The sequence below is a fragment of the Aricia agestis genome, chromosome 2, assembly GCF_905147365.1.
Source record: "Aricia agestis chromosome 2, ilAriAges1.1, whole genome shotgun sequence".
NCBI lineage: Eukaryota > Metazoa > Arthropoda > Insecta > Lepidoptera > Lycaenidae > Aricia > Aricia agestis.
In genome coordinates this window covers 20,517,866-20,545,175 of record NC_056407.1, presented here as the reverse complement: position 1 = coordinate 20,545,175, position 27,310 = coordinate 20,517,866, and the positions used below count along the sequence as shown (strand labels likewise).

At 37.3% G+C, this 27,310-nt stretch overlaps 1 protein-coding gene across 1 annotated transcript in view; it reads right to left on the bottom strand.

Annotated features, from left to right (window-relative positions):
- LOC121737844 overlaps positions 1-27,310 on the bottom strand; it is a 166,810-nt gene that overhangs the window by 19,731 nt on the left and 119,769 nt on the right. Inside the window, exons 4-5 of the mRNA XM_042129578.1 lie at positions 24,747-24,880; positions 20,086-20,205 (exon numbers count right to left, since the gene is read on the bottom strand). Coding sequence (XP_041985512.1) covers positions 20,086-20,205; positions 24,747-24,880 — 254 coding nt within the window. The remainder of the gene's footprint in view (positions 1-20,085; positions 20,206-24,746; positions 24,881-27,310) is intronic.

Genomic DNA, 27,310 nt, shown 5'->3' with positions numbered 1-27,310 from the left:
GATGTGGATGGTCAGAATCCTTCCTTGTTGGACCTCCTACAGCTGACTTCAAATCCTGACGGCTACCAAATATCCGTAACCGCACCACTTGGTTCATCGGATCATTGCCTTGTTAGGAGTTCTGTGCCACTTACGACGGTGTTAAGACAGCGCGCTGTTAAATACCGTCGTGTGTGGCACTATAAGTCAGCAGACTGGGATGGGATGCGGTCGTTTTTTGCATCCTATCCTTGGGGGCACGTGTGCTTCTCGCCGGATGATCTCGACAACACTGCCAACTCTGTTGCTGATGTGGTGATGCAGGGGATGGAACTTTTCATTCCGACCTCTGTAGTGCCAACTGGCGGCAGATTTTGTCCCTGGTTTGGTTCATCCCTCAAAAAAGCTTCTCGCCGGAAGCAGGAGGCTTACCAATCCTGGGCCAACGCAGTGTCTGCTCGGGATTTAAATACCAGCACATATAAAAAGGAGTACAACCTTGCCTCTAGGTCCCTCAAGAAAGAGATTACTCGGGCAAAGCAACAGCACATCAATAGAATTGGCAAGAGACTTGAGCACCTCCCCTCGGGAACCCGTGCATTTTGGTATCTGGCCAAAGCTATTGAAGGAAATTTCTGCAAGCCAACCCTACCATCCCTACACGTAGGAAATGGATCGTTGGCCCAGGACGCAAAAGACAAAGCCGATCTTCTGGGCAAGCTCTTTGCGTCAAACTCGACCCTAGATGACGGGGGGCAGAAACCGCCGACCATACCGCGATGCACGAGCATCATGTCGGATATACGGTTTCATCAGCGCTCAGTGCGAAAAGCCCTCTGTTCTCTTGATATCCAAAAGTCGAGTGGGCCTGACGGAATCCCGCCTATTGTGTTGAAAAAGTGTGCTCCAGAGTTGGCTCCGGTCTTGACGCGTCTTTTTCGGCTCTCCTATTCCACTGGCATAGTCCCGGCTTCCTGGAAGACAGCCTTGGTGCACCCGATCCCCAAAAAAGGTGATCGCTCAAATCCTTCCAACTACAGACCAATCGCTATAACCTCTCTCTTCTCGAAGATAATGGAATCCATTATCAATAGCCAGCTTCTTCGATACTTGGACGGCCAGGGATTGCTAAGCGACAAACAATACGGGTTCCGTAAGGGTCGCTCGGCTGGTCATCTCTTGGCATACCTGACTCATCGTTGGGCTCAGGCAATTGAGTCGAAGGGAGAGGCATTGGCTGTTAGTTTGGACATTGCGAAGGCCTTCGATCGGGTTTGGCATAAAGAGCTGCTATCAAAGCTTCCATCATACGGGCTGCCCGAGAAATTATGTAAGTGGGTCACTAGTTTCTTAGCAGACAGAAGCATAAAGGTCGTAGTTGACGGCGAATGCTCGGAAACTCAGTCTGTTAATGCTGGTGTCCCTCAGGGCTGTGTGCTATCGCCTACTCTATTCATACTGCATATCAATGACATGTTACAAACCAAAGGCATTCATTGCTATGCGGATGATAGTACAGGTGATGCTTTATATACCGGCTCCCCTAATATTTCTCGGCAAAATGTCACTGAGAGTCGAAACGAACTTGTGTCTAAGGTGGAGAATTCATTGGAGAAGGTCTCTGAATGGGGTAGACGTAACTTAGTCCAATTCAACCCCGCCAAGACACAAGTCTGCGCGTTCACCACTAAAAAGTCACCAGTGGTCGTTTATCCTCGTTTCGAGGGCACATCTTTAACCATCTCCCCTAGCATTGAGATACTTGGCGTCAACATATTGAGCGAAGTCCAGTTCCGATATCATCTTGAGGGTAAGGCCAAATTAGCCTCGAAGAAGCTTGGCGTTCTTAACAGAGCGAGACAGTACTTCAGTCCGGACCAACGCCTACAACTCTACAAGGCGCAGGTTCGGCCTCATATGGAATATTGTTCTCATCTCTGGGCAGGGGCGCCAAAATACCAACTGCTCCCTCTGGATCGTATCCAACGAAGGGCTGCTCGAATTGTTGACTGCCATAGTGTTTCAAACAGCTTGGACCCCCTGGAATTACGCCGAGATGTTGCTTCACTCTGCATCCTCTATCGGTTGTATCACGGGGAGTGCTCTGAGGAATTGTTCGGAATCATACCACCTGCAACTTTTCGCTATCGTCCCACGCGAAAAACATACCATCCTCATCACCTTGATAAGTGGCAGTCTTCCACAGTGCGTTTTTCGCGTAACTTTCTGCCGCGCACTGTAAAACTCTGGAATGAACTGTCACCAGCAGTATTTCCGGACCGATACGACCTGCAAACCTTCAAGAAAAGAGCGTATACCCTCTTAAAAGGCCGGCAACGCACCTGCAGCTCTTCTGATGTTGCGAGTGTCCATGGGCGACGGTAGTTGCTTACCATCAGGTGACCCGTTTGCTCGTTTGCCCCCTTATTTAATAAAAAAAAAAAAAAAAATATGATAAATAAAATAAATTTAATAGAAATCCGGCCAGTATAGACTAAAGAGTGTACTACTTCATAAATCTATACATTATTTCTTATTTAACTCAGTTTGATAACACTACTCAACAAATTTTCAACTTTTTTTTTATCTGATTTCCTACTATGTAATTATAATTCCTTGTTATTGCCCTAATATAAAATATATGTAAATAAAATTTTTGGATCACATCTCATTTCCGAGATAAATGAAATTATTCAAACATATGGTTTTCAAGCAAAATCAAGCTCATCCATTAGGTTTTTTTGATTTTTTTATATAAATGGGGAAGATTTCTTGGTGCAGCTGGCTTTACGCTTGTATTTAGATCCTGGAGATTCACTAATAAGGATTCACCAACATTAATCTGCTAGCATAACAGGCCCCATCTTGGAAAAATTTTCAGCCGTATCTTCATGAAAGCGGTTCCCATGTTTATGGCTAACTGATCCCATATTTTCGGGCAAAAAGTCCAAGTGCGGATTAAGTAAATTATATATAACATTCCTTTTTAAGGACACAGTCCTACAACAGTTTTATTTTTGGCGAAAGTCAGTGGATTTGTTGTGATCGAGAAAATTCTTTGTCACATCAATAAAAGATTCCCCTGCTTGTTTTTCAGAATGATTAAGAGTAAGTTGATGTAAAAGATGAATCTTCGATCAGCTTTTTTATGCCCTACCTACGAATAAGATTTGATTTTGACTTCGATTTTAGCCTACTAAGATTTGGAAACTTGCTAGGGAAATTGTAATGCAGGACTATCTTTGTTCAAGTGTTTTACGAAAATATTTAAAAAGCCTAATTTTATGTGTTTAGACAGCAAAATAATTCAATCGGACTCAACCAATGAACCAAATTTAACAATTTTATGTCCCAGTACAAGTGGCTCTCATGATGGCCAGATTTTGGCATAAATTCGCCAAAAATGTAACAAAATAAGTTAGGACTGCTAACATTCACGCATGTCAAATAAAAGTTCATCAATTTAAGTAACGTATAAATTAAGTTTTGTTCGTAAAATAATCTTGTTTTCGAAATACCAGCTACATTAACAACAAACATACGTCTACGTTACAAAGAGTTTGAATTTATATTTCTCAGTTTTCAGATGTGACATCAAAATAAAATGCTTCCATTTGTTTATTAGTAGTCAACCTCGATATGAAATCATATGTACCAAATCAGATTATTTTTTAGTGTTGAGTAGTGTAATCTTACTAGATAGCTCCGTTGCGCCAAATATAGTTTATTGCGCAGGAAACGTAATTTTTTTTCTGGACAAAAATTATCCTTAAAACCTTAACCGGGTCTCAAAGTACCTGCATATCTTTCATCAAAATCTCTTTAGGGTTAAATCAGACCGTAACGTGACGCGTAAATGCATTTCTACATTTGTACTGAATTGGCAGATGTAAATTGCCTGAGAGTCGTGTAAAATTGTCAAATCTATATGAATTTGAAATGCATCACGTGTGCAGACACACAAACATAAAATAATCGGCCAAGTACGAGTTGGACTCGCACACGAAGGGTTCTTTACCGTTTTAGAGCTAAAGTTGGAAAAATGTGTTTTTTGTATGGGACCACCCTTGAACATTTATCTAATTTTAATTTTGTTATTAATTATTAAAATACAAATATAATTAAGAATTCTCTGAGTATTTGAAGCGCCTACCTTTAGCCATTATTGTGACGAGAAAAAAGGCCAAAATAATCACATTTGTTATATGGGAGCCCCCCTTAAATATTAATTTTATTTTTAGTATAATATTTTGTTGTTATAGCGGCAACAAAAATACACATTCTGTGAAAATTTTAGAAGTCTAGCTTTAGTGGTTCTTACGATACAGCCTGGAGACGGACAGACATCAAAGTCAATAATAGAGCCCTGTTTTTACCCTTTCTGTAAGGAACCCTGAAAACAGATTAAGTATGGATTCATAACTTTAACATTTTTTATGTAGTATGCATGGGCAGAGCGCAAGAAATACATTCAAATAGTTTTTCGTTGTTATAGAAAATTCAGGTGCATTTCACAAGTTGTAATGGACTTGAATTTATTCAATTGGAGGTCTTGCAACTTACATCTTTTCAGGTCGGAGCACGTTTAAATTTGACTTGTATCTAGTGTTCCGTGACATTGCACTTTAAAATGCCATCCAGACTTACCTACTCCAGATTCTGGAAACCTGACGTTCAACTTATAAGTTATTGTACGGAAGAATGAGATGTACGGTACTTTCATGTATCTTACGTAAACTTTAATAAATAGAGTAAATATAATAATATCGTCCTCATCAAACTTGAAAACAATAATTAATTTTAGTTCCACTAACACTAGAATTAAATCTTTAATACTATTTTAAATCGACGACCTCTGTGGCTCAGTGGGTGGGCTGTCGGTAGCTCAAGCCGGGGGTCGCGGGTTCGAATCCCGCCGATGGAACAAAAAGTTTTCAAAGTTCCTTGGTCATGGATGTGTATTATATAATAAAAATCTTAATTATATGTATAGTATAAAAGTATTAAATATATTTCCGTTGTCTGGTACTCGTAACACAAGTCTTTCAGGTACTTAGCACGTGGCCAGACTGACGTGGTGTGAAGCGTCCATAGATATTTTTAAAAAAAAATCAAAAGAAGAATAATTCTATCTGCCGCACTCAGACACATTTAATGATGATTAAACTTCAATTTATTGAATGGGACATAATGTAAGAAGTTTAATATGTCAAAATCTTAAATTTAATTGCAGTCAAGTCTGCACTAATATTATAGAAAGAGGAAAGATTTGATTTTTTGTTTCTTTGTTTGAATTGAATAGGCTCCGATACTACTGAACCGATTTGAAAAATTCTTTCACCATTCGAAAGCTATATCAGAGTAGACAGAATGATAGAGTATTCCGACTTGTTGTTGAAATTTTTAAATTTGACGTATTATGACGAAAATCGTCGCTAGGGTTGTTAACTTGTTACCTACGAATTTAAAAATATGACATATTCGATGGACGTGTTCCTCTTTGGTCGTATTGTTGTTTGTGTTTTGGCACATGCGATTAAAATTGTCAGAATCCAATTTTTAAATCTTTATTTTAAATATTTAAAAATAAATTATTACGATTTCTGCTGCACGGTCCGTTGCGAAGTGAGCGTCACCAAGGCGGCGCGGGGGTGCGCATGCGGGAGCCGGGAGGTGAGCTTAGATCTAATAGGAGCCGACCTCGCGTCTGAGCCGCGTTAACATCCACAGAAAGACAATATGTGCAGCCTGCGGATAATGTCTGCGTCGTCGATGTTAGTGTCGGTGTCTGTGAATTGACCTGGGAATCATTTTGCTGACCGTGTCTTAACCTGACAAAAAGCCTACCCAGAAAAGATCCTGGGTAGGCTTTTTACAGCTGTAACCGACCACAGATTGTGCTGAAATTAGGTATGGAGATGCTTTGAGTCCCGGGAAAGGACATAGGATACTTTTTATGAGAAAAATGTACGGTTCCCGCGCGATAAAGGAATTTTGGGGATCGGAGTTGCGGGCATCATCGAGTTATTCTATAAGTAGATAATTAAAAAAGTATGTCACGAATTTATTTCCCATCACGTCTCAAATAATTAACAACCAAAACTCATTTCGCGACGCAATACATGTACCGTTCATACATTTTAAAGCTTATTTAACTTTAACGGCTAATAGGTCATTTAAGCGGACAGTACGCAGCTGAAATTAATACAACTTAATACGTTTAAACCTATTTTATACCATAAAATAGTTTGATACGATACGAACTTCCTATTTCGTGTTTTACTAGGTATAATATCCTACAGGAATTGGTTTGGGACAGTTATAATTTATAATAATAATTATGACCTGGCATTTTTCTTTTTTGTTTTTTTTTTATCTATGGACGCTTCACACCACGTCAGTCTGGCCCCGTGCTAAGTAGGTACCTGAAGGACTTGTGTTACAGGTACCAGACAACGGAAATATATTTAATACTTTTATACCTACTATACATATATTTAAGATTTTTATTATATCATACACATATTTAATACACATCCAGACCCGGGAACATTGAAAACTTTTTGTTCCGTCGGCGGGATTCGAACCCGCGACCCCCGGCTTGAGCTACCAACGCGCTCACCACTGAGCCACAGAGGTCGTCAAACAACATAATATTGCTTTGTTATAATTAAGTACAATACACTGAAAAATCTTTAGAAAAAAAGGTATGCATGCTCTATAGAAAAACATTCCTATTAAATCACTTAAAACCTCCATCGAAGGTATCGCAGACACAATAGATTTTCAATTGCTATGTGGCAGCCGGCTGCCGCTTGGAGATTGATGGGTTAATCTTTAAAAACATTAATAATATTGACTTTTTTAAGATCTCAGTTCCTTTAGGGATAGACAGCGGAAAACGTTCGTTTTATACTATGTACTTAATGTACTTATTAATTAGTACTAAAAAAAATATCAGCTCATAGTACATAGCTTTGAGGAAATTGCGAAAACATTACTCGAATTATAATATTATAATGATGGCAGCGCACACAGCTTATCACATTAGTGACTAATTTTGTCACTAACTGACCTATTTAGTGGACCGTGTTTATATTGCAAGTACAATTAGCAAAACTAGCGGAATACCAGCCCCTAAAAACAGTTTTACAGCGCCGTTAAATCACACGATTGGTTATTCGCGTATTAATATTAGTATTACAAGTTACAACGTATCTTTGAAACGGGCATTTAGCCCACCACACATTTCCACCTTTGCAACTCCTGTGTCGCTAGGGTCAACAGTGTTAACTAACCACGAAAAATTATGATCTCATGGCTGCCCGAGGGACAAACTAAATCTATCTTGGGATCCGCAACGAAATTAGAAGAAAGGTAGGAGAAGTAGAGTTACAAAGTATCTGTGTTTAAACAGACTATTTAAACACAAAGGTTCACAGTTTAAATAGTCTGAGGCGTCGTAGAGCGAAGGAAAAGTTTTGGGACTAATCGAGCAGATATATTTCGGTGTTGTGCCTATTTTGCCGTATTTGTCCCTATGGACATAACACTCAGCACATTTTCGGGAAACTATCCCCGCGTTTTCTCTATTCGGAGAATTCCTATTTTGGGAATCCTCTAGAGCAGGGGTTCCCAATCTCTTTAAGAGGATTCCACACCGCCGTTTTTCCATACAAACGCTGAACCCTGTTTCCTCCCTGGATAATGCCGGTAGAGTTATGATTTTTTTTCTTGAATATTTATGGCCACTATTAGCATGTCCCTATGTTTTCCTTTTTTTCATAATTTTATTATTAAAAAAGATAAGAACGTCCAAAAACCCAAAAAAATGGCCATATTTTCCTCTGTGTTCAAACACCCAGAAAACAAAACTGGCTGAAGTATACAAAAAAAAATAAAACATAGGAACACAGCCTTCCTTTAATTCTTAATGGAAAAAGTACTGTTTTGGAGAAGGAATCAGCGGACAACGAATCGAAGATTTTCTGTTCTTTTATTAGAACTTTTGTCGTGTTGTCTCTATCGCGCTCTGCGGTGGGAGACTTGAGATTGGTGAGACAGCAATACATTTTCAAATACCTATTTTCAATTTCTCTCGCCCCTGGTGTATCCTCTTAAGCCTTCGGCGCAGTTACACGTCGCAATATTTTGTGACGGTGCCCTACTCTACCTAGCTACAGAGAACAGTATATTTAATTACTCTATGCTAGCTATTAGAAAAAGATACCATAATTACATAAACACCATAAACACCTTTAATGCTCACAGTTAGATTAAGTAGGTAAATAATAATTAATACATATTTAATCATCTACCTGCTCTACATAATTAATATTATAATTTTATTTTCGGATCGGCTCACGGCGCCCCAGCACATGCCGTTCCACGGCACACCAGGGCGCCGCGGCACACACTTTGGGAACCCTGCTCTAGTTCAAATTCGAAAGCATTTTAATTATTTGATTCTATTAATTTTCAGACACGATAACATTGTCATTGTTGATAATACCTAATTCAAAACAGCCAACGGAGGGTTTTGATAAAATCTCCTGATGTTTCAGTCGGTTCATTTGTAGTATAGGGCACTCAAAGTAATATTATGCGCATACTAAAGTCGTAAGACGGAACATAAATATTAATACTCGAGTAAGTAATATATAAATATTAATTACTCGTAATGTATTCAGCCCTAGGCTGTTCGAAACGATTACCATTCCAGACGACGTGGTATTCACAACAAAAATAAACCTCCTTTGATACAAATCCGGGAGTTGACAGTATGTTTAAAATTTTAAAATAATTATTAAATTTTATAGATTTATTGATAAAAACTCTAAAACAATACAGATACCTAACGAAAAAAATAATTATTGATTTATTTTATTTTACATTTAAAAAAAATGGATTTATTAATATTGTAAGTCACGTGATTGGAAACGCTAATCTGAAGCAGTGACGTCATCGTTCAGTGTCAAACAAAATTGACAGTTGTTATGTTAAACAATTAGGTACTTACTTTCCCTCTGTCTACGCTTGTTTTGTTTCATGAACGATGACGTCACACATCACGTGACCATAATGCCACGTTTTTGTGACATATTTTAAATTCAGTATTTAAAATATTTTTTACTAATTCTAGGGCATAATAATGAATAAAATATTAATTTACAGGTATTATTGTAAACAACTGAAGTGCTTTAAACTATTTTTAAAAAGTTGTCATCTCCCGGATTCCAGGGATTTTAATATCGAGATATTTTAACCCTTAAAAATGTGCGTAAAAATTGTAGACATCTGATGCCGTGGGTCTATTCGACCTACCTAGTCGCATGCATCAAAGGATAGGCGGACAAAATATGACCTTTTGTTCTTTTTCTTTTTCTTCTTTTAATAAAATATGGCTCCTTGGTGAATCGCCAATGTCAGAGTGCGTTGAGAGTGCTCTGCCTTTGAGAGCAGTTTTATGGAAAAACATGGGTACGGTAATTATGAAACGCGTACAAAATACGACCATTTCGACTAAGATTTACCTCAAGATGATAGATACTACGCAACAAGTATCATCTTGAGATAAATCTTCATCGGAAAGGAGCTACGATCAGCACAATAAAATTGCGGTGATCGTAGCTCGACTTGTATAATGTACTTATAATTATAATTATTCTATAACTCTTCAAAGATTCAGGGTGGACTCGACCAAACTGGAGTAAAATTTTACTCTAGTACAGGGGTCATCAATTAGTTTCGCTCGAGGTCCGTTCCAAGAAATAAAATGACATTCGCGGTCCACACATTTAAAAAAAAATAAACAAAATATGTTATTATGGAAATTACAAAGGTATTTGTTTGTATCAATGAGAAAAGTGACAATTATTATTGCTATAATATATTCAACAGCATGGTCGAGTCTGAAATTAATTTTTAACGAAGTTCATCTTCGAACATGCTTGGTCCGCAGTCCGCACACAATGTCCGCGACAATGTACATGACCGCGGTCCGCCATTTGGTGACGCCTGCTCTATTATGTTTCCAAATGTAAGGGTAAGCTGGTTTTGCGTTTTACCAACCTCTAATCCTAGAGGAAAGTTACACGGGCAATTTTGATGACGGGCAAACTGAGAATTGCACAACGCGGTTGCGGTTGGTGTCATTGATTGACATTTTTTATTTCATAAGATTGTCAAAGGTTGTCTGGAAGAAATTGCTATTTAGTAGGGTTGCTGAGGATTCCTCTTCCGCTTCCTCATAATGAGGAAGTTCCGCAATATTTTGGGTTCCTCAACCGTTACCGCATTCCTCATAAATAAAAATAAAAATTCCTCTTCCGCTATCGCTTCCTCAAAATTTAAGAGGAATTTATGAGGAATTACACTGCGCATGCGTGTCGCGTATCCAATCACGCTCTGGCGCGGCGGCGCGGCGCCGGAGCGGTGCCGCACCGCACCCTGAGGGCAAAGATGAGTATTGCAGCGGCGCCGCTGCGGCGTGTGTCTAAACAGCCTAAGGGCCGCGACACACCAGAATGGCAGCGGCGACGCGAGCACTTTCAGTGTCATAAGATTTTAAACTTTATCTTCATTTTTGTAATACATAGTACAGCGGCCACGGGCGGCCGTAGACTTCTCAAGCGGTACTATGTATTACAATAATGAAGATAAAGTTTAAAATCTTATACTTATAAAATTACATGTCCTGACTGATTGACTGACTGATTCATCATCGCTGAGCAAAAACTGTAAAAGTTACAGCCACGAAATTTGGTGAGTAGGGTTGTTTTATTAAGTAGACACCCACTAAGGAAGGAATTTTGAAAATTTTACCCCGAAGGGGGTGAAATAAGGGTTGAAAGTTTTAATGAAAGTCCGTCATTTCTTGAGTTAGAAACATGAAACTTTATTTTTGGGTTACTGATTAAAAATGAATGGATACGTATTTAAACGTTTTTGGAAATTTTACCCCCAACGGGGTGAAATTGGGGTTGAAAGTTTGAATGAAACTCCGTTATTTCTTGAGTTAGAAACATGAAATTTTATGTTTGGGTTACTGATAAAAAATGATTGGATACGTGTTTAAGCGTTTTTGAAAATTCTACCCCCAAGGGGGTGAAATAGGGGTGGAAAGTTGCAATGAAAGTCCGTCATTTCTTGAGTTAGAAACATGAAAGTTTATTGACGTTTGCGTTTAACGTTTGCTTAAATAGGGTCCGTTTTTACCCTTTGTATAAGGAACCTCAAAAACAAAAAGGAGAAAACTATACATCTTTGTTATTATACTATGTTAACGCGGATGAAGTCGCGGGCAACAGCTAGTCATATATATATGACACTGAAAGCGCTCCGAGGGATGTAAAGCGGTAATATTACTTTCGTAAAATTCGGTTTTTTACCATATTTTACGTGAAATATAAATAAATTACGTAAATTACCTTAAAATTGGGTTAAATTCAATTTAACAAGAGTTAAATCGTATTTTACCTTTTTAGTTAGTAATAATTACTTATTGCAGTCTTCTTTAAAAAATAAATAGTCAAAATCCAGACAAATATTACTGAAGTTGGTGAAAACATAAGACTTAATAATCTTATGTTCTGTAAATTCATTTCTCATGAACTGGATAACTACCAAGGCATTCAACGTATGACTATTATGCAAAAATAACTAATAAATAATAATTTAACATCATTAGGACACTTTTTACACTTCTCAAAATGTTCTGTCATCCGAGTAGCATTAGCATTTTTGTACTCCGTATTACAAAATATACACATCACATGTTTCCTTTTGTCATGTTCACTTAGCACTTGGAAATAATCCCACACTTTTGCTTGATTTCGTGGCATAATTTACTAAATGCACGTATAGTGCAGTCAGTCAAAACAATTGCAAGCAGAGTTGCATTTTGCGATTTTAGAAAAATTAATCATATTATGATTCATATCATGATTCTTCAAATTTTAGCCCCGCCGAACGTAAGTATGTTGCAAGTTGCAACTTGCAACTACACGCTCTTCTCACCCCCCGCTATACTTTTCGCATACATACGTAGCCGGTAATTTTACCGTAATATATATAAATTACCGTAAAATACGCGTATTTTACCAGCGTTTTCGGTAAAATTACGTAATTTTGCAACCCTCGGCTCGCCTCGCCGCTGTCATTTCGATGTAGCGCGGCCCTTATTGCTAGACTGATTTTGATGATTCTTTATTGTGTGTGTTTTGAGAATGGTTTAGAATTTAGATTCATAGTTTGGTTCACTGGAAAATGCCCTTTTAATTAATTTTTGTGTAATGTATGTACCTAGTACGTTATGTACAAAGTACAGACAGGACAAAAGTTTGGGTTGGGTCCGCTAGTATTTATAATTTTCTATCTTCCTCTTCCTCATCCGCTTCCTCTTCCGCTTCCTCATCCGCATCCTCTTCCTCATAAAATATCCTCTTCCTCATCCGCATCCTCAAAATTTGCGCGTGACAATTCCTCTTCCTCCTCCTCTTCCTCATAATCACTTCCTCAACAACCCTACTATTTAGTAATAAGACCGCCTTTGTGTACTCGTCATTTTATGTGTTTTTGTCGTATGTTTGTTGTTATTGTAACTGTGTGCACAATAAAGTATATTCATTCATTCATTCATTCATACTCTTGGTTGATGAATTGTTATAATGTATTGTAATGTCTTTATTATATTTTCATTGACTAATTATTATTATTTGATATATTCTATAATATTTTGTATTAATTATTTTTTATTTTATTTGACGAATTATTTGCTTTGATTTATTATGTTATTATTGACTTATTATTATTAATATTTCAATTTGAAAGGTAGTTAACTGAATTGATGTTGATAACATAAAAGTAATGCAACTTAATAAGTTTCACATACCATTAAAGATATCCAAAAAATAATAAGCGGGGGCTGTTACTACATCGCTATAGAAGCCAAAACTGTGGTTAGTTTTTTGTCTGTCTGTCTATCTGTATGTTGGTTCCAGCATCACACGAAAACTACTGATCCGATTTGAATTCAGTTTTCGCAGATATATTTGTCATCTCCCAACTTAACATCTGGTGTACAAAAAAAATTCCCCCCACCTCTCCATGGGGTCAAAAGAGGGGGTAAGATTTTGTACCAAACTTTTTTCTTTAACACGAAAACTACTGATCCGATTTGAATACGGTTTTTGCAGATATATATGCCTTATTCAAACTTAGCATCTGCACCGCCTCAATCCCCCCCCCCCCCTGGTAATGTTGCCAAGCAAAAACATGTTGCGTCGTTAGTGTTGAGTTTTAATTCTCCGGACTTTGCCCCCGGCCGGTACTTACTACCCCCCCTCCTGATAATGTTGCGAAGCAAAATGGTGTTGCGTCGTTAGTGATGAGTTTTACTCCTTTAGAATCAAAGTAAGTTATTTATTAAAAGTGAAATTAATTTAAGCAAAACTAAACATGCAGATTTTGCGTGTCGTTCGATTAATATGCGGGAGGCTTTGCCCCTGCCCTTACTTAGGGGGGCTGCGCCCCCCAAACAGGGGGGGTTTGGTAATGTTGCTAAGTAAAATGGTGTTGCGTCGTTAGTGTTGAGTTTTACTCCTTCTTTAGAATCAAAGTAAGTTATTTTTTAAAAGTGAAATTAATCTAACCAAAACTAAACATGCAGATTTTGCGTGTCGTTTGATTAATATGTGGGAGGCTTTGCCCCTGCCCCTACTTGAAACCCCCCTCCCCCCCCCACCTGGTAATGTTGCCAAGCAAAAACGTGTTGCGTCGTTAGTGTTGAGTTTTAATTCTCCTTTAGGATCAAACAAAGTTATTTATTAAAAGTAAAATTAATCTAACCAAAACTTTACATACAGATTTTGGGTGTCGTTTGATTAACGGCTGGTACTTGGGGGGGCCACCACGCCCCCATACCCCCCCCCCCCCTCCTGGTAATGTTGCCAAGCAAAAACATGTTGCGTCGTTAGTGTTGAGTTAATTCTTATTCCTTAGAAACAAACTAAGTTATTAATTAATAGTGAAACATACAGATTTCGAGTATCATTTGATTAATATGAGGGAGGCTTTGCCTGGATATGGACAGACGGACAGGCTGATATTATATCTTTGTAATCGGGTTCCGTTTTTTACCATTTGAGTAAGGGACCATAAAAAGGAGAGAATTATCCATTTCCGTTATTATACTATGGTAACGCCTACGGGAAACAGCTATCCATACTAATATTATAAATGCGAAAGTGTATTTGTTTGTTTCTTTGTTTGTCTTTTCTTCGAAGCAACCAATTGACTTGATTTTTGGCATCGACTTAGTTGAAAGGATAGAGAGTAACATAGGCTACTTTTGGTCTTGGAAAAACATCATGTTTCTAAAGGAGATTTGCAAGAATATTCGTATTGTACAGGATTTTCGAATTCCACGCGAGCGAAGCCACGGGCAAAAGCTAGTAATATCTAAAATTATGGATCAAGATCAATTAAAATAGTATAAAATTTCAAAATAATCAAATTGAAATCGTAAAAAAGCACACAACTAATGTTGTGTTACACAACTAATTGTGTATCGGAGCAGCGTAAAGAATAAAACATCTAAGAGTAAGAAGTTGACCCCACTTAGCCCGTCAAATATAATTAATTAGCGACTTGTTTTACTAGCGTATCGCGTGTGACAAAACAAAACTAGTCCCTTTAGTTTTGTACCAATTCATTTTCTTCGTAAGCGATTAATCATTACTCTTAATTATAGGGTGAGCAATATTACGAGTATAAACCATCAATAGGAAAATAAATAGACTTAGGGCATGTTTCACCATTTTCTGATAAAGTGCCGAATAGGCTATTCATAACTTTTTTGACAGATTCACCATACTTCATATGTCAATTTAAGTAGTGGATAGCCTATTCGGCACTTATCAGTGGTGGTGAAAATATTAAGACCCTTACCCTAACCCTTAGAAATTATTAAGACGTAAATAATGTTTCATGTTTTACCCGAATTATGACTTCCTTGGGGCTTAATGCTTACATGAAGAGATTCTTAAGACCCGTCGTCTTACTTCGAGTAGACTCCATTTTTAAGGTTCCGTGCACAAAGGATAAAGAAAACCCTTACGAAACGAGAGAGGATGAGAGGAGATACATGTAATTAGTGCTTCGCCGGGCTTCTTAAACCTTATATTACATTTTAAATTTATTATTTTTGAACCAAATATATTATTGAATTGGTACTCCGTACTTGATACCAATTTATGTTAGTACTTAGTACCTACATAGCGAATGAATACGTAAACAGGTCATTAGAAAATTAATAGGATTGTTTGGAAGCATGAATTTGAATGGGGCTTAAAATGTCCAACATTATAATTCTAATTTGATACTCGTACTCCAGACGAGCCTTGTTAAGTCTATTGACTCTTATTTTAGTTAATTTGCTTTATTCATTTCGTTTGATACTTTGTTATACCAAAAGGTAACGCCTCCGTGGTCCAGTGTTTAAGAGCGTGACTCGGAGGTCGTGGGTTCGATTCCCGCGTTGGAAATATTATGTTATTTCCAAGTTTGACTAGGACTGATCACCTGATTGTCTGACAAGTAAGATGATCCATGAAGTCGTGTCGGTATTCCGTCCCACTGGGTTAAGGGAGTAAAAAGAATAGAGAGTGCTCTTGTGTACTGCGCACACACTTATGCACTATAAAATTACTCCTGCGTAACTGGCCACTGTCACCGAAACCAGTGTGGGAGTTATTATTTATTATTATACCACCGACAAAAGGTGCCTAAAAATATTCCTATGATGAACACTATCACCATTCACACTTAAGACTTCGTTTTATAAAACACGTTTAGCTTATGTTGGTTAAATGCAATTCGGTGTTATAAACGCGTTTATACATTTATACAATGTGTCCCGACACCGTTGTCCGATCCTTAAATGTCATGACATTTCGATAAAATATGCCATACATCATGATGTATGGCATATTTTATCGACAAATTGGCTCTCAAAATTTATCTTTCATTGGGTACGGAACCCTAAAAATATAAGTTCAAATAAACGGCGAAACACTTCAAGAAAAGGTAAGTAGTGCCCGTGCTTCGCTTGGCTCGTCTCGGCGTGTGCACTACCATGCACCCAGGTTGTCTACAAAACATACTACAGTATGCTCTGTAGATCTACGCTGTCAGAAATAATGGTCATCAAAACTTACCAACGTAAAGAATGGCCTTAGAATTCTAATGGATCATAGTGTTCGGAGTTTACCTGTCAGTTTCTAATTCTGTAGACAATAGGTGCTCACGGACAATGGCGGTATATTACTCGTGGAACTGGCAATATTATTGTACCCGGCCGCCGTCTAATCGATCTCGAAGGTGTCCTAAATGGTTATGAATTATGGTCGTCCATTGTGCAATTGTCTTAACAAGCAATTTAAAACATTACAATTGGGTTCCATTTTCATCCAAAACTTTATTCGACATTCAAGAGAACTTTGATAGCAAACTAAAATCAAAAGGTTTTATATTTTAGCCGTTTGTTAACTTTACAAAACGTTTCGTTAATGTAAGGACATTGAGATAAAATGGACAGGAAATGTCATTGAAATAAAAATTGTCGACACAATATTTTTTCCTCCTCTCCAAAGATTTGATAAATAAACCATATATCATAAACAAACCTTTTCAAACATTCTTCGATCATGTCCAAGAGGGTACGTATACACTATAGTTTCTTCTCAATATGTCCTATCAAATGTATTATATGTTAAAAAGAATATATATCAATTCACGAAAAAATGTGATATCCATGGGAGAAATACTCGTAATAAACATAAGCTTGAAATTCCGGTGACTAGACTTACTAAAGTCAAAAATTCTTTTAAAGGTCAATGTATACACCTTTATAATAAGATCCCAGAAATCGTTCAAAATCTCTCAATTAATAGATTTAAAAAAGTTGTTAAAGAACGTTTGTGTACCAAAGCGTACTATAAAGTTACTGATTTCATGAATGATAGTACTAGTAGGGGAGGTAGTGCTATCGTTTGCTAAGTCATTTCATACCGACCAAATTTTTGTCCAGCGGTAGCTTAATATTTATCAATCAACATAATCAGTGTCAGTCGCCGCACCCGTGGTGGAATGTTAACTGAGAGTATCTCAAGTTGTAAAAAAAAAATAAAACCTGCAAATATTCAGCTGACGGCGATGAATTAACCATTAAATGGTCCATACATAGCAATTTTAAGTACTTAATTAATTCAATAGTCAATATTTGTGAAGAAGAATTATATACATTTTACTTTAAAAGCGCCATCTGTTGTTATATACTAAAACTAAAATAACACCTACCGAACCTGAACGTGTATAATCTAGATATGAAGCTTTATTGGGTGCGAATTGGGATCTTTTTAATGTCAATTCAATACGATTCCCAACAACAACTTTGAGATACTCTCAATTTTTATTCCACCCATACTAGAGTAGCTGACGATCAAAACTCTTATGTGTTAATAGAATAGTATTATTGTTACGATTTTCGCTCGGTATGAAATTACTTTTTAAAATGAGCGCGACCTCCCCTACTATACACCATGGGAATTAGGTCGCCCCCTGCAGAGCTGTTTCATTATAATATGTATAATAATTGTACACTCGTTGTATTTTATTTAGTCATAATGACACTGTTATTTTATAATATATTTTCAGTAAATTTTCCATCTTTTTAGAAAAAGATGGCCCCGTGCGAGTTTCTTACGCCGGTTCTTCTCGCCGGGTTAGTTCCCGAACCGGTGGTAGGCATCTGTGCAGCCCCGACATTCAGAGAATATTTGAAAAAATTTATTCTGAATAAAAAAATTTGAGTTTGAGTTTTGAGTTTGAGTTTATACATATTATGTCCTCTCTCGTATGCGAGAGGAAAATGTCATGGCGATTCTTTTGTCTTCTTCTTTCGTGGGCGTTAAGGAAAATGAATTATAAAATCGACACTTTAGGGTTAGTCGCCCGCCCACTAACCCTAAAGTGTCGATTTTATAATTCATTTTTATACTCTAAAATAAGTCCCGAATTATTTAATTTTCTAAAATTAGATACTACATTATATTTCCGAGCATTCGATCTGAGCAAAAACACGATATCTTAAAATTTTCTCGATAGAAAAAAGTCACAAAGATGTGATGTGATGATGATGATCTAATTTTCACGAAATTTCATTTATTGCCATAACCGTGCATTGAACTAAGTTAATATTTTACCACGTTGTATAAAATTCTATCATTGAGAGATCGGCCTAGCGGATTTTTAAAATGTTGTATATTTATCGAGTTCCGAGAATCCGCGTCGTTCTTTTTCACCTGGCATATGAAAGACAGGCGTGAGTGTGAAGAGAGAAGGACGATGTTTGATTTTTGGGGTTAGTCGCCCTCTTAAGTCAAAGCTTTAGAGTGATTTATCAACCACATTCAAATGTCTCGTGAATTACTACCACCTTAATCACGGTATTGTTTTCAGCGAAGGATTAATTGCGGCACTTTGACGGTTAAGCTTCAAATGGCAGCGCCGCATTGCACTATTACTTGCTCTTTTTGCAAAGCGACATGCCTTTCTCATTTTACTTTGATAGCAAAAGTTATTTTGAGCATTTATAGACTACTAGACTAGATGAAGCCGGCAACTCCGTTGGGCCAAAACTCGTTTATCGCGCGGTGACCGTACATTTTTTCGGAACAAAAAGTAAATTATATCCTTTCCCGGGACTCAAAGTATCTCCATGCCAAATTTCAGCAAAATCGGTTCAGCGGTTTGGGCGTGAAGAGGTAACCGACAGAGAGACAGAGAAAATTAGCCATGGACTCTGATATTTGGCTCAGGATTTCAGTATCTCTGCTTGTTTATCACAACGAATAAGCCGCTAGGCGTGTTGAAGCCACAAAAGAGCAACACACTTTCACAATTTAAAACATGAGCGGATGAAGTTGGTAACTAACATTTTACAACATGAGAGCATTTACTTACACATTTTCTCCTTTATAATTTGAACAAACCTGGTAACTTACCTACTTCATCATATTGTAGCTAATATATTATCTAGAATCTATACTAATATTATAAATGCGAAAGTATCTCTGTCTGTCTGTCTGTTTCGCTTTCACGCCAAAACTATCAAACCGATTGTAATGAAATTTTGTATACAGATAGTCTAAAGCCTGAGAAAGGACATAGGCATATTTACTGGAAAAAAGGGTTGTACCCTTACAACCCTTTTTTCCAGTAATTTATGCATTTTCACCCCCTGGTGAAAATGCATAAATTTGTTCAAATTAAGTTGGTTCCAAAAATTCATAATAGACGGCGCCGTGCGTCTCCAACATCGCGCTGACGCTTGCTCAAAAGTATTTCTATAAGAGGTGGTATCACCTCACATTCAAGTTTCGAATTTTTTTTATTGTTATTTCTTAAATAGCTCAGTACGGTACTTTATCTATGCAGTGACGTAACCTTAAACCTATCAATGATAAATAGTTTATATGCGTAAAGTTGTGTAATTGGGGGGATAAATAAGCTTTAAAATTTGGCATAAAATATAAAGTTTACTTAAAAAAAATGAAATATTATGTGCACACTGCACAGCTGTTTTGATTTAAGGGGTACCAGGGTTTTTTTATAAAAGCTTTTGACACCAATTTTGTTGACATTGCGCGCTATAAACTGTTCAGTTCACGCGGACGAAGTCGCGGGCAACAGCTAGTTATACATAAAATCCACATTTTTTATTTTAAAGCATTTTCTCGGTTCTAAAGCCTCCATTTATTTAAAAAAACGTCGTTCAAATAGTTACTTACCCACTTTATTTACTCATGTTTTTAATTTATAAAATTAGCAAGGTATAACTTTATTTATTCGTCTGAATCGAACTTAAGTCACTAAAGTGGATATTCTACGAAAAACCGTAACAAATCCACCACTTTCTCAGATGCGGCAATCGTTTCTTGCTTTTGCTTGATTAAATAACCGATACTATAAGCTACAAATAAGTCAGAATACCGATAGACTAATCATATGTAACGCAAAAAGCCGGCGTTAAAAATGTATACTCACTTTTATTTTCCCTTTGACGAAGTGATGTTTTTGTACGGTGAACTGTATGGTGCTGTACGCTGTCCAGAGGCCCCCATTCTCCCCTCCCCCCACCCGGTGCCACACGTGCTGGGAGAGCGCCTGTCACATAAAACATTTATGGTAAGACCCAACATAAAACAACATTTATTACATGAATTAACCAGGCTTTATTATGTGTATTTTTGTTACGATTTGTCAATAACATGTTAACAAAAGGTCTTTTATCATTTTGGTTCTTGGAGTTTATTTATAAAGTAGCGAACAGAAAATAAAGAATTCTGGAATGGAATATTTCAAAGGGAACTGTATTAACTTTTATATTTTAGACTGCGAAGTAAAATATATCACGGAGTCTTGTAAAATATGAATCATATTGCAATTTTCGTTCTGAAATTCTTGGGCATTAATAACGCACCTTATTTTACAAAAATAATAAATTTTATTTAATGAGAATACAAAGAATCTGAATTCTTCTATGATCTGGCGATACGCCAAAAAGGTACAAGGTGGATATTAAAACGTCAAACTTAATTAGATTCTAACATTCTTATAATTAGCAGTCTTTGATATTCCGTCAACCAAATACTTGAAGAATCTTAGATTAAATTCAATATGATATTTTATAACTTGGGAAATATTTTTTTTAAGATTAATACATTTTTGTAACATTAAAAAGGTAAAATCTGTAGGTCAAATTTGTATTTTAGATACTATGGCAAAATAATAGACATATTATATTAAAAGGAATTGTAAAATCAATTATAAGTACAGCGGGGCTAAAATGGTCACATTTAGCAATTCCTCTTAATCAATTCAGCAAATGAATTGTCAAAACTGACAAACTGACAAATATCAAATTAGTACGAATTACTAGACATTAATTGCAAGCAGACTTGCATTTAGCGATTTAAAAAAATGCATAATATTATGATTCGTAATATGATTCTCCAAAGCGACCATTTTAGCCAAGCTGTTCTGGATGATTCACTGCTCTGGTATTACGCTAATAATGTTGTCATACTTAAAGTAAAGGAATCATGTTTTAGGATTGATCTTGATGAACTAATGGACACGACGCAGACTAGCTCGTACCCGTAGAAATGAAACATTTTTCTTGTATACCAAAATTTAAAGCTAAAGCTATAGATCATGTGCCAGAATAATTCACAATTGATTTTACAATACTTTACATTAATTAATATTTATTAATATCTATTCTATAACTAGAAGTACCCAATTGTCTTATTTGGTACTTACTTCTACTCTTGAGAGTTTATAGAATGTCTTTTTAAACTCGATGTAAAAAGGGAATTTCTAAGAAATCTTGTTATGTTTAATCTGTTAAAAGAAACTTTAATAATGTATTCGTGTCTCAATTTCAAATACAAACTTGCCTTCAATTATATTAAATTCGAAGAATTTTTCTTTCAAATAATGAATGTGTTTGAAGAAGGAATTTGTTATTATCTGCAATGCGTAACAGCGATGAAATATTTATAATGTTCCTCTTATGCAAGGATATCCTTTATTTTGCCACTCAAATTGGTTCAACCGAAGAAATTTTACGATTTAATGGAAACTTTGCGAGTTAGACCAATCAGCTTGCGAAGGTCTATTCGATGCATTGGCATTCCTACAACCACACAAACAGGTACAGCGGTTAAACCACTCGATCTGGGATCTCCACTTCCAGTACTCCAATTTCAGTCTACATGAATTCCGTTCCGTTTCTTGTTCCATCCATTTAGTTTCCTATCAAGTTACAAAATTCTTGTATAGGGAGTCAACGGCATTGAAATAGCATTTTGAATACAATTTGATATAGGCGTATATAAGGGGTCCAGACCCCCCATTATTATCCATCTTACTTGACCAATCGACAATATAATATTATTATGTATCCACCGATTTTCATCGGCGTGGTACATGCATTTTTTTTTCTATTTACAATATAATAATTTATATTTACAATATTTAACCGAATTCCAAAAAGGAGGAGGTTATATGTTCGGCTGTTTATTATTATACTCGTGGAGCATGGTACTTAACGCTCCATCACGTGGTACTGAACGGTGGTAACCATGAAGCTAATATGGTGGTAACTACTACAGTGCAAGTATTAAGGCCTATTTTTTTAATAAGGGGGCAAACGAGCAAACGGGTCACCTGATGGAAAACAATGTCCGTCGCCCATGGACACTCGCAGCATCTGAAGAGCTGCAGGTGCGTTGCCTGCATTTTAAGAGGGAATAGGGTAATAGGGGAGGGTAGGGAAGGGAATAGGGGAGGGGATTGGGCCTCCGGTAAACTCACTCACTCGGCGAAACACAGTGCAAGCGCTGTTTCGCGTCGGTTTTCTGTGAGCCCGTGGTATTTCTCCGGTCGAGCCGGCCCATTCGTGCCAAAGCTAGGCTCTCCCACGTCCTGCTGCAGAACCCTTCATGGGCGAGTTCAACTCGCACTTGGTCGGTTTTTAGGGTTCCGTACCTCAAAAGGAAAAAACGGAACCCTTATAGGATCACTTTGTTGTCCGTCTGTCCGTCTGTCAAGACCCTTTTTCTCAGGAACGCGTGGAGGTATGAAGCTGAAATTTATATCAATTACTCAGGTCTACTGTCCCTTGAAGCTGTGAAAAAATCAAACTTCTAAGCCAACGCAATCAAAAGATACAGCCGTTTATGCCGCAAATTTTCGACACTTGCAAGGGAATCAAAACCTACAGGGTGCTTCCCGTGAACTCAGAATCTTGAAATTTGGTACGAAGCAACGTCTTATAGCATAGATAAAGGAAAAATTACGAAAACCATAAATTTTTAGTTACATCACATAATATATTTTTTTTTAATAATTTTAAACTTACTACCCATTTCCTCATAAACGCGTAGAGGTATTAAATTGAAATTCATACCAAATACTCAGGTCTATAATACCTTTAAGCTGTAACAAAATCAAACTTCTATGTCAACGCAATCAAAAGAAACAGCAATTTAAGCTGCATATTTTGAAACTCGCAAGTACTCGCAAGGGAATCAAAACCTAAAGGGTACTTCCAGTCGACCTAGAATCTTGAAATTTGGCATGAAGCAACGTTTTATAGCACACATAAAGGAAAAATTCCGAAAACCTTAAATTTTTAGTTACATTACAAAATATATATTTTTTAATAAATATAAACTTATTACTTTTTTTTTATATAAATATAAACTTATTACTCTTTATGCTCCTCCATCTTTCCCCATTATAATGTTATGAAATTCATTTTGCAATAAAAATACCATAGTTATGACTCAATTGTCGTAATGAACGAACTTTGTAAACCTTGCAGGTTTGTACGGAACCCTCGGTGCGCGAGTCCGACTCGCACTTGGCCGGTTTTTTACGTTAGGGACCCCCCCAACTTATCAAAGCTATTATATACGCCCGTGCAATTTGATAATTTAATAGGAAACGGGCTGGATATACGGTCCAGCACCGCACAATTGTAAATAAATATAAAATTAAGGTTTTGGTTCTAAAAAGACCACATTGAGTGAATCGTATTTTGGAAAAGCTACTCGAAAAGTGACTTGTGTAAATAATTAAGGTTATTATTGTAAAAATTTGTAGCTACTTTTAATACTATTTTAGTACGGTACTTTAGACAGTGTCGTACCATCAGGGTAATTCATTCATATGCAGATGGCGGACATACCGACCTACGTAATTTGATCGGGTCTGTCAAGTCTAACCAAGTTCACAAATTACCATTGAGGGCTCTTTTCCTGTCATGCGTCTTATAGCCTGCGCGTAGATCTGGTCCCTTACATTAATAATAATCATATCTATGGACGCTTCACACCACGTCAGTCTGGCCCCATGCTAAGTACCTGAAGGACTTGTGTTACAGGTACCAGACAACGGAAATATATTTAATACTTTTATACTATACAATATATATTTAAGATTTTTATTATACTTATCATAATATATTTTAATACACATCCATGACCCAGGAACATTGAAAAACTTTTTGTTCCGTCGGCGGTATTCGAACCCGCGACCCCCGGCTTTGATTTGCCAGTTTGCCACACACTCAACCATCGCCACGGAGGTCGAATTGACCGACATTGACCTGACATTTACAGCGATCAAATAAGTAATAACATAATAATATTATATCCGCCTTCTGCCTGTGAACCAACTTCATTGTTACTAAATATATTTTTAAGCTATTGCATAACTTTTATCGCAGGCTTTGAGCACGGCGACCGAATCAAGAAGTTCTGTAACGTAAAACGTCTAATGTCGTTTCAGTTCGGCAGACTTCGGCTCGGTGTGGTTCGGGGTGTGGCGGGGTGGCACCGCTGTGCTGTCGGTGCGACGTTGCCAGACTTCAGCACGGTGTTTGTATGCGTGCGACTAGATTGCGTTGATAAAAAATGCTATGCAATAGCTTTACCGCGGCAGTCCCCGAGTGCCACGCGTATTATTTAAAACTCAAACTTATTTTTTTTATATTCATATTTTTTTTTCAAATGGTCTCTCAACGTCGTTGCTGTAAGGTGCCTACTACCGGTTCAGAAACTAACCCGGAAACAAACTCGCTCGAGGCGATCTTTTACTAAAAAGATGGAAAATTACACTTATTAGATATGACTTACCGGTTCGTTGTTGATGAAGTAGGAGAGGTTGGCCGGCGGCATGGAGTCGTGGCTGACGCATTCAGCCTTCAGCTTCATGCCGGGCCGGTACCGCCGCTTTAGGCCGTTCAACTCCGGATCTGACTTCGGGAGGTCTGAAAATCAAAATAATTACTTAGTTGTATAACATGAAGAGAACGAAAAAACTCTTTAGGCATACCTACTTCTTGTTTCATTAACATCTATTTAAACGTTGAACGTTGTTTTGATTTTTTTTTTACAATCGTGAGCTGCATTTATTTATACTTAGTATATAGCAACACCCCATAGCTGGCCTATTTTCTGGGATTTAGCCTGGCCGCACATTGTCCGAATTCTGATCAGAAACAGTTGAATTTCGCAGGACCGCCACCGCGCACACTATCCGAATATCCTTCCGGCGAGTTCGAGCTCACTCGGCTCAGTACAAAATGTAAGAGACAGCGCGGACGTTCGACTGTTTCTGATCAGAAATTTCGGACAATGTGCGGCCGGGCTTAAATGTTATTCTTATGTCAAACTTATGGAAATAATTTCGTTTACAATATAACAACTCTAAATGGGAACAACTAAAGGGTGTAAGGTACGGTAACCAGTAGGAGAAAGACGGTCACCTCCTTGAGGTTTTCAATGTAACAGAGCACAGACGGTGAAGCAGAAAAGACATCATTTTAGAAAGAGTTGGCAATCAATTCGTTTTCTAAGTTAAATAGGGCCTCGTGGGTCACTTAAAGTTTAGCGGCAGGTTTATTTCTATTCGCCGCCAGCTATTCCCAGCGGCCTGCCGTGATCGGAAATCACAATCTGATAAAATGCTTTTAGAAGTATACTATCAGCTGATCCGCGCGGCTTTGCTCTGCGTGTACACTAAGAGCCAGTCCACACAGCGAGTTGCGTCAGCGTTGCGTCAGCGCAGCGCTGCCGTTGCGTTGTTTTACATACAAATAACCAAGGTATGACCAAGGTAATCACACGGTGCGCTGCGTCTTCGCAACGTACATAATATGACAGCAGCCCCCGAGACGAAGCGGGAGGGGGTGGTCAAAATATTAGACTGCTTCGTAATAAAGCTGCGATGACACAGCGCCCGTGAGGCCGGCCATGCGTAAAACGGAAGCGCTGCGTCGACGCAACGCGTCGTGTGGACTGGCTCTGCTGGATTTACATCTTTGGTGTAGCCGCAAAATATATGGATTTATATTAGGCGGCTACACTGCGAGATCACAAACAAACGCTACCGTGCCGCTTTTTAAATAATTGTTAAAAAACTAGGCCTTTACATCCGTTGTGGATGATTTATACAATATTTTTCAGAGCGAAGTAACCACTCCTCAAATACTGTAGTGCCCGGGACAAGATTTAAATGTCCGTATGGTTGCCCAAGCGCATACGGCATTCTCGCATCATAGTCGGCCTAGTCCAGAGGAAAGAACTAGTCAATACGTCTGGGACCAACTATGTGCAGGTTTCCTCACGATGTTTTTCCTTCACCGTACGAGCGTCCGTATCATGTACTAGAGATCAGAAAATGTCTCATAGGTACACGCCTCCACCCGGGTTCGAACCTGCACCCTCTAGGAGTGCGAACCGAAGGTCTACCCATTAGGCCACGGACGCTCTTAAATATATAATATAATTGTAATAATATTGTAATATATTGTAATAATATTGAAATAATTGTTAATCGACATTATAATATTATGTATAACTAGTTGTCCCGGCAAACGTTGTTTTGCCCATATTATTTTATTGAAGTGACTAATCACTAATATATAAGTATGGCGTATGGCTCTCTTAGGCATTTTCAAATATTTAAGAACATGTTAATAGCGCGTAATATTCTAGCTCTGAAAAAAACTAATAGATCTAAACTGTAGTCTAAACTCCCCTCTCGCACGCGACCCCCGCCTTGACGCCCACTTCGCAACGGGCCGTGCAGTAGAAATCGTAATACAATTTTTAATTTCGCCATAACTTCAAAACCAAACATCCAATTTTAGTCATTCAAAGACCAAATATTATCTACATAAACTGTACTTAGTGATTAAATAATTTATTTTGATAAGGATTAATAGCATGAGTAAAATAAACGCGATCAAATGTAGTCCAAAAAAATTCAAGTTTTTTTTAATAAAAAAATTGTTGTTGTGCCTCACTCGACATAGATACGCATAGTGTGTCGCGGTCTTTTTCAAATTCAAATTCAAATTCAAATTCATTTATTTTTGCGTATGTGTGTTACAATAATTTAGGTCTTATATTTGATATTAGGTTCAACACATAGGCCTTTGTTGGCATGCAAAATTAACAATAGAGAATTATTACAGTCTAAAACAGGTCATAAAAGAATTATACAGTCAACAATAATTAATATAATGTAGTAAAATGAATTCATTAATATTATTCTAAACTATTATGTATAAAAATGTCATTATTAAATTAAAATGTCAATGTAAATAGGTATGTAGTAATTTCTCCATAAAAATATTTAAAACATGTCATAGTACGTTATTCATTTAGAATAATATTATTATAACAATAGTAAA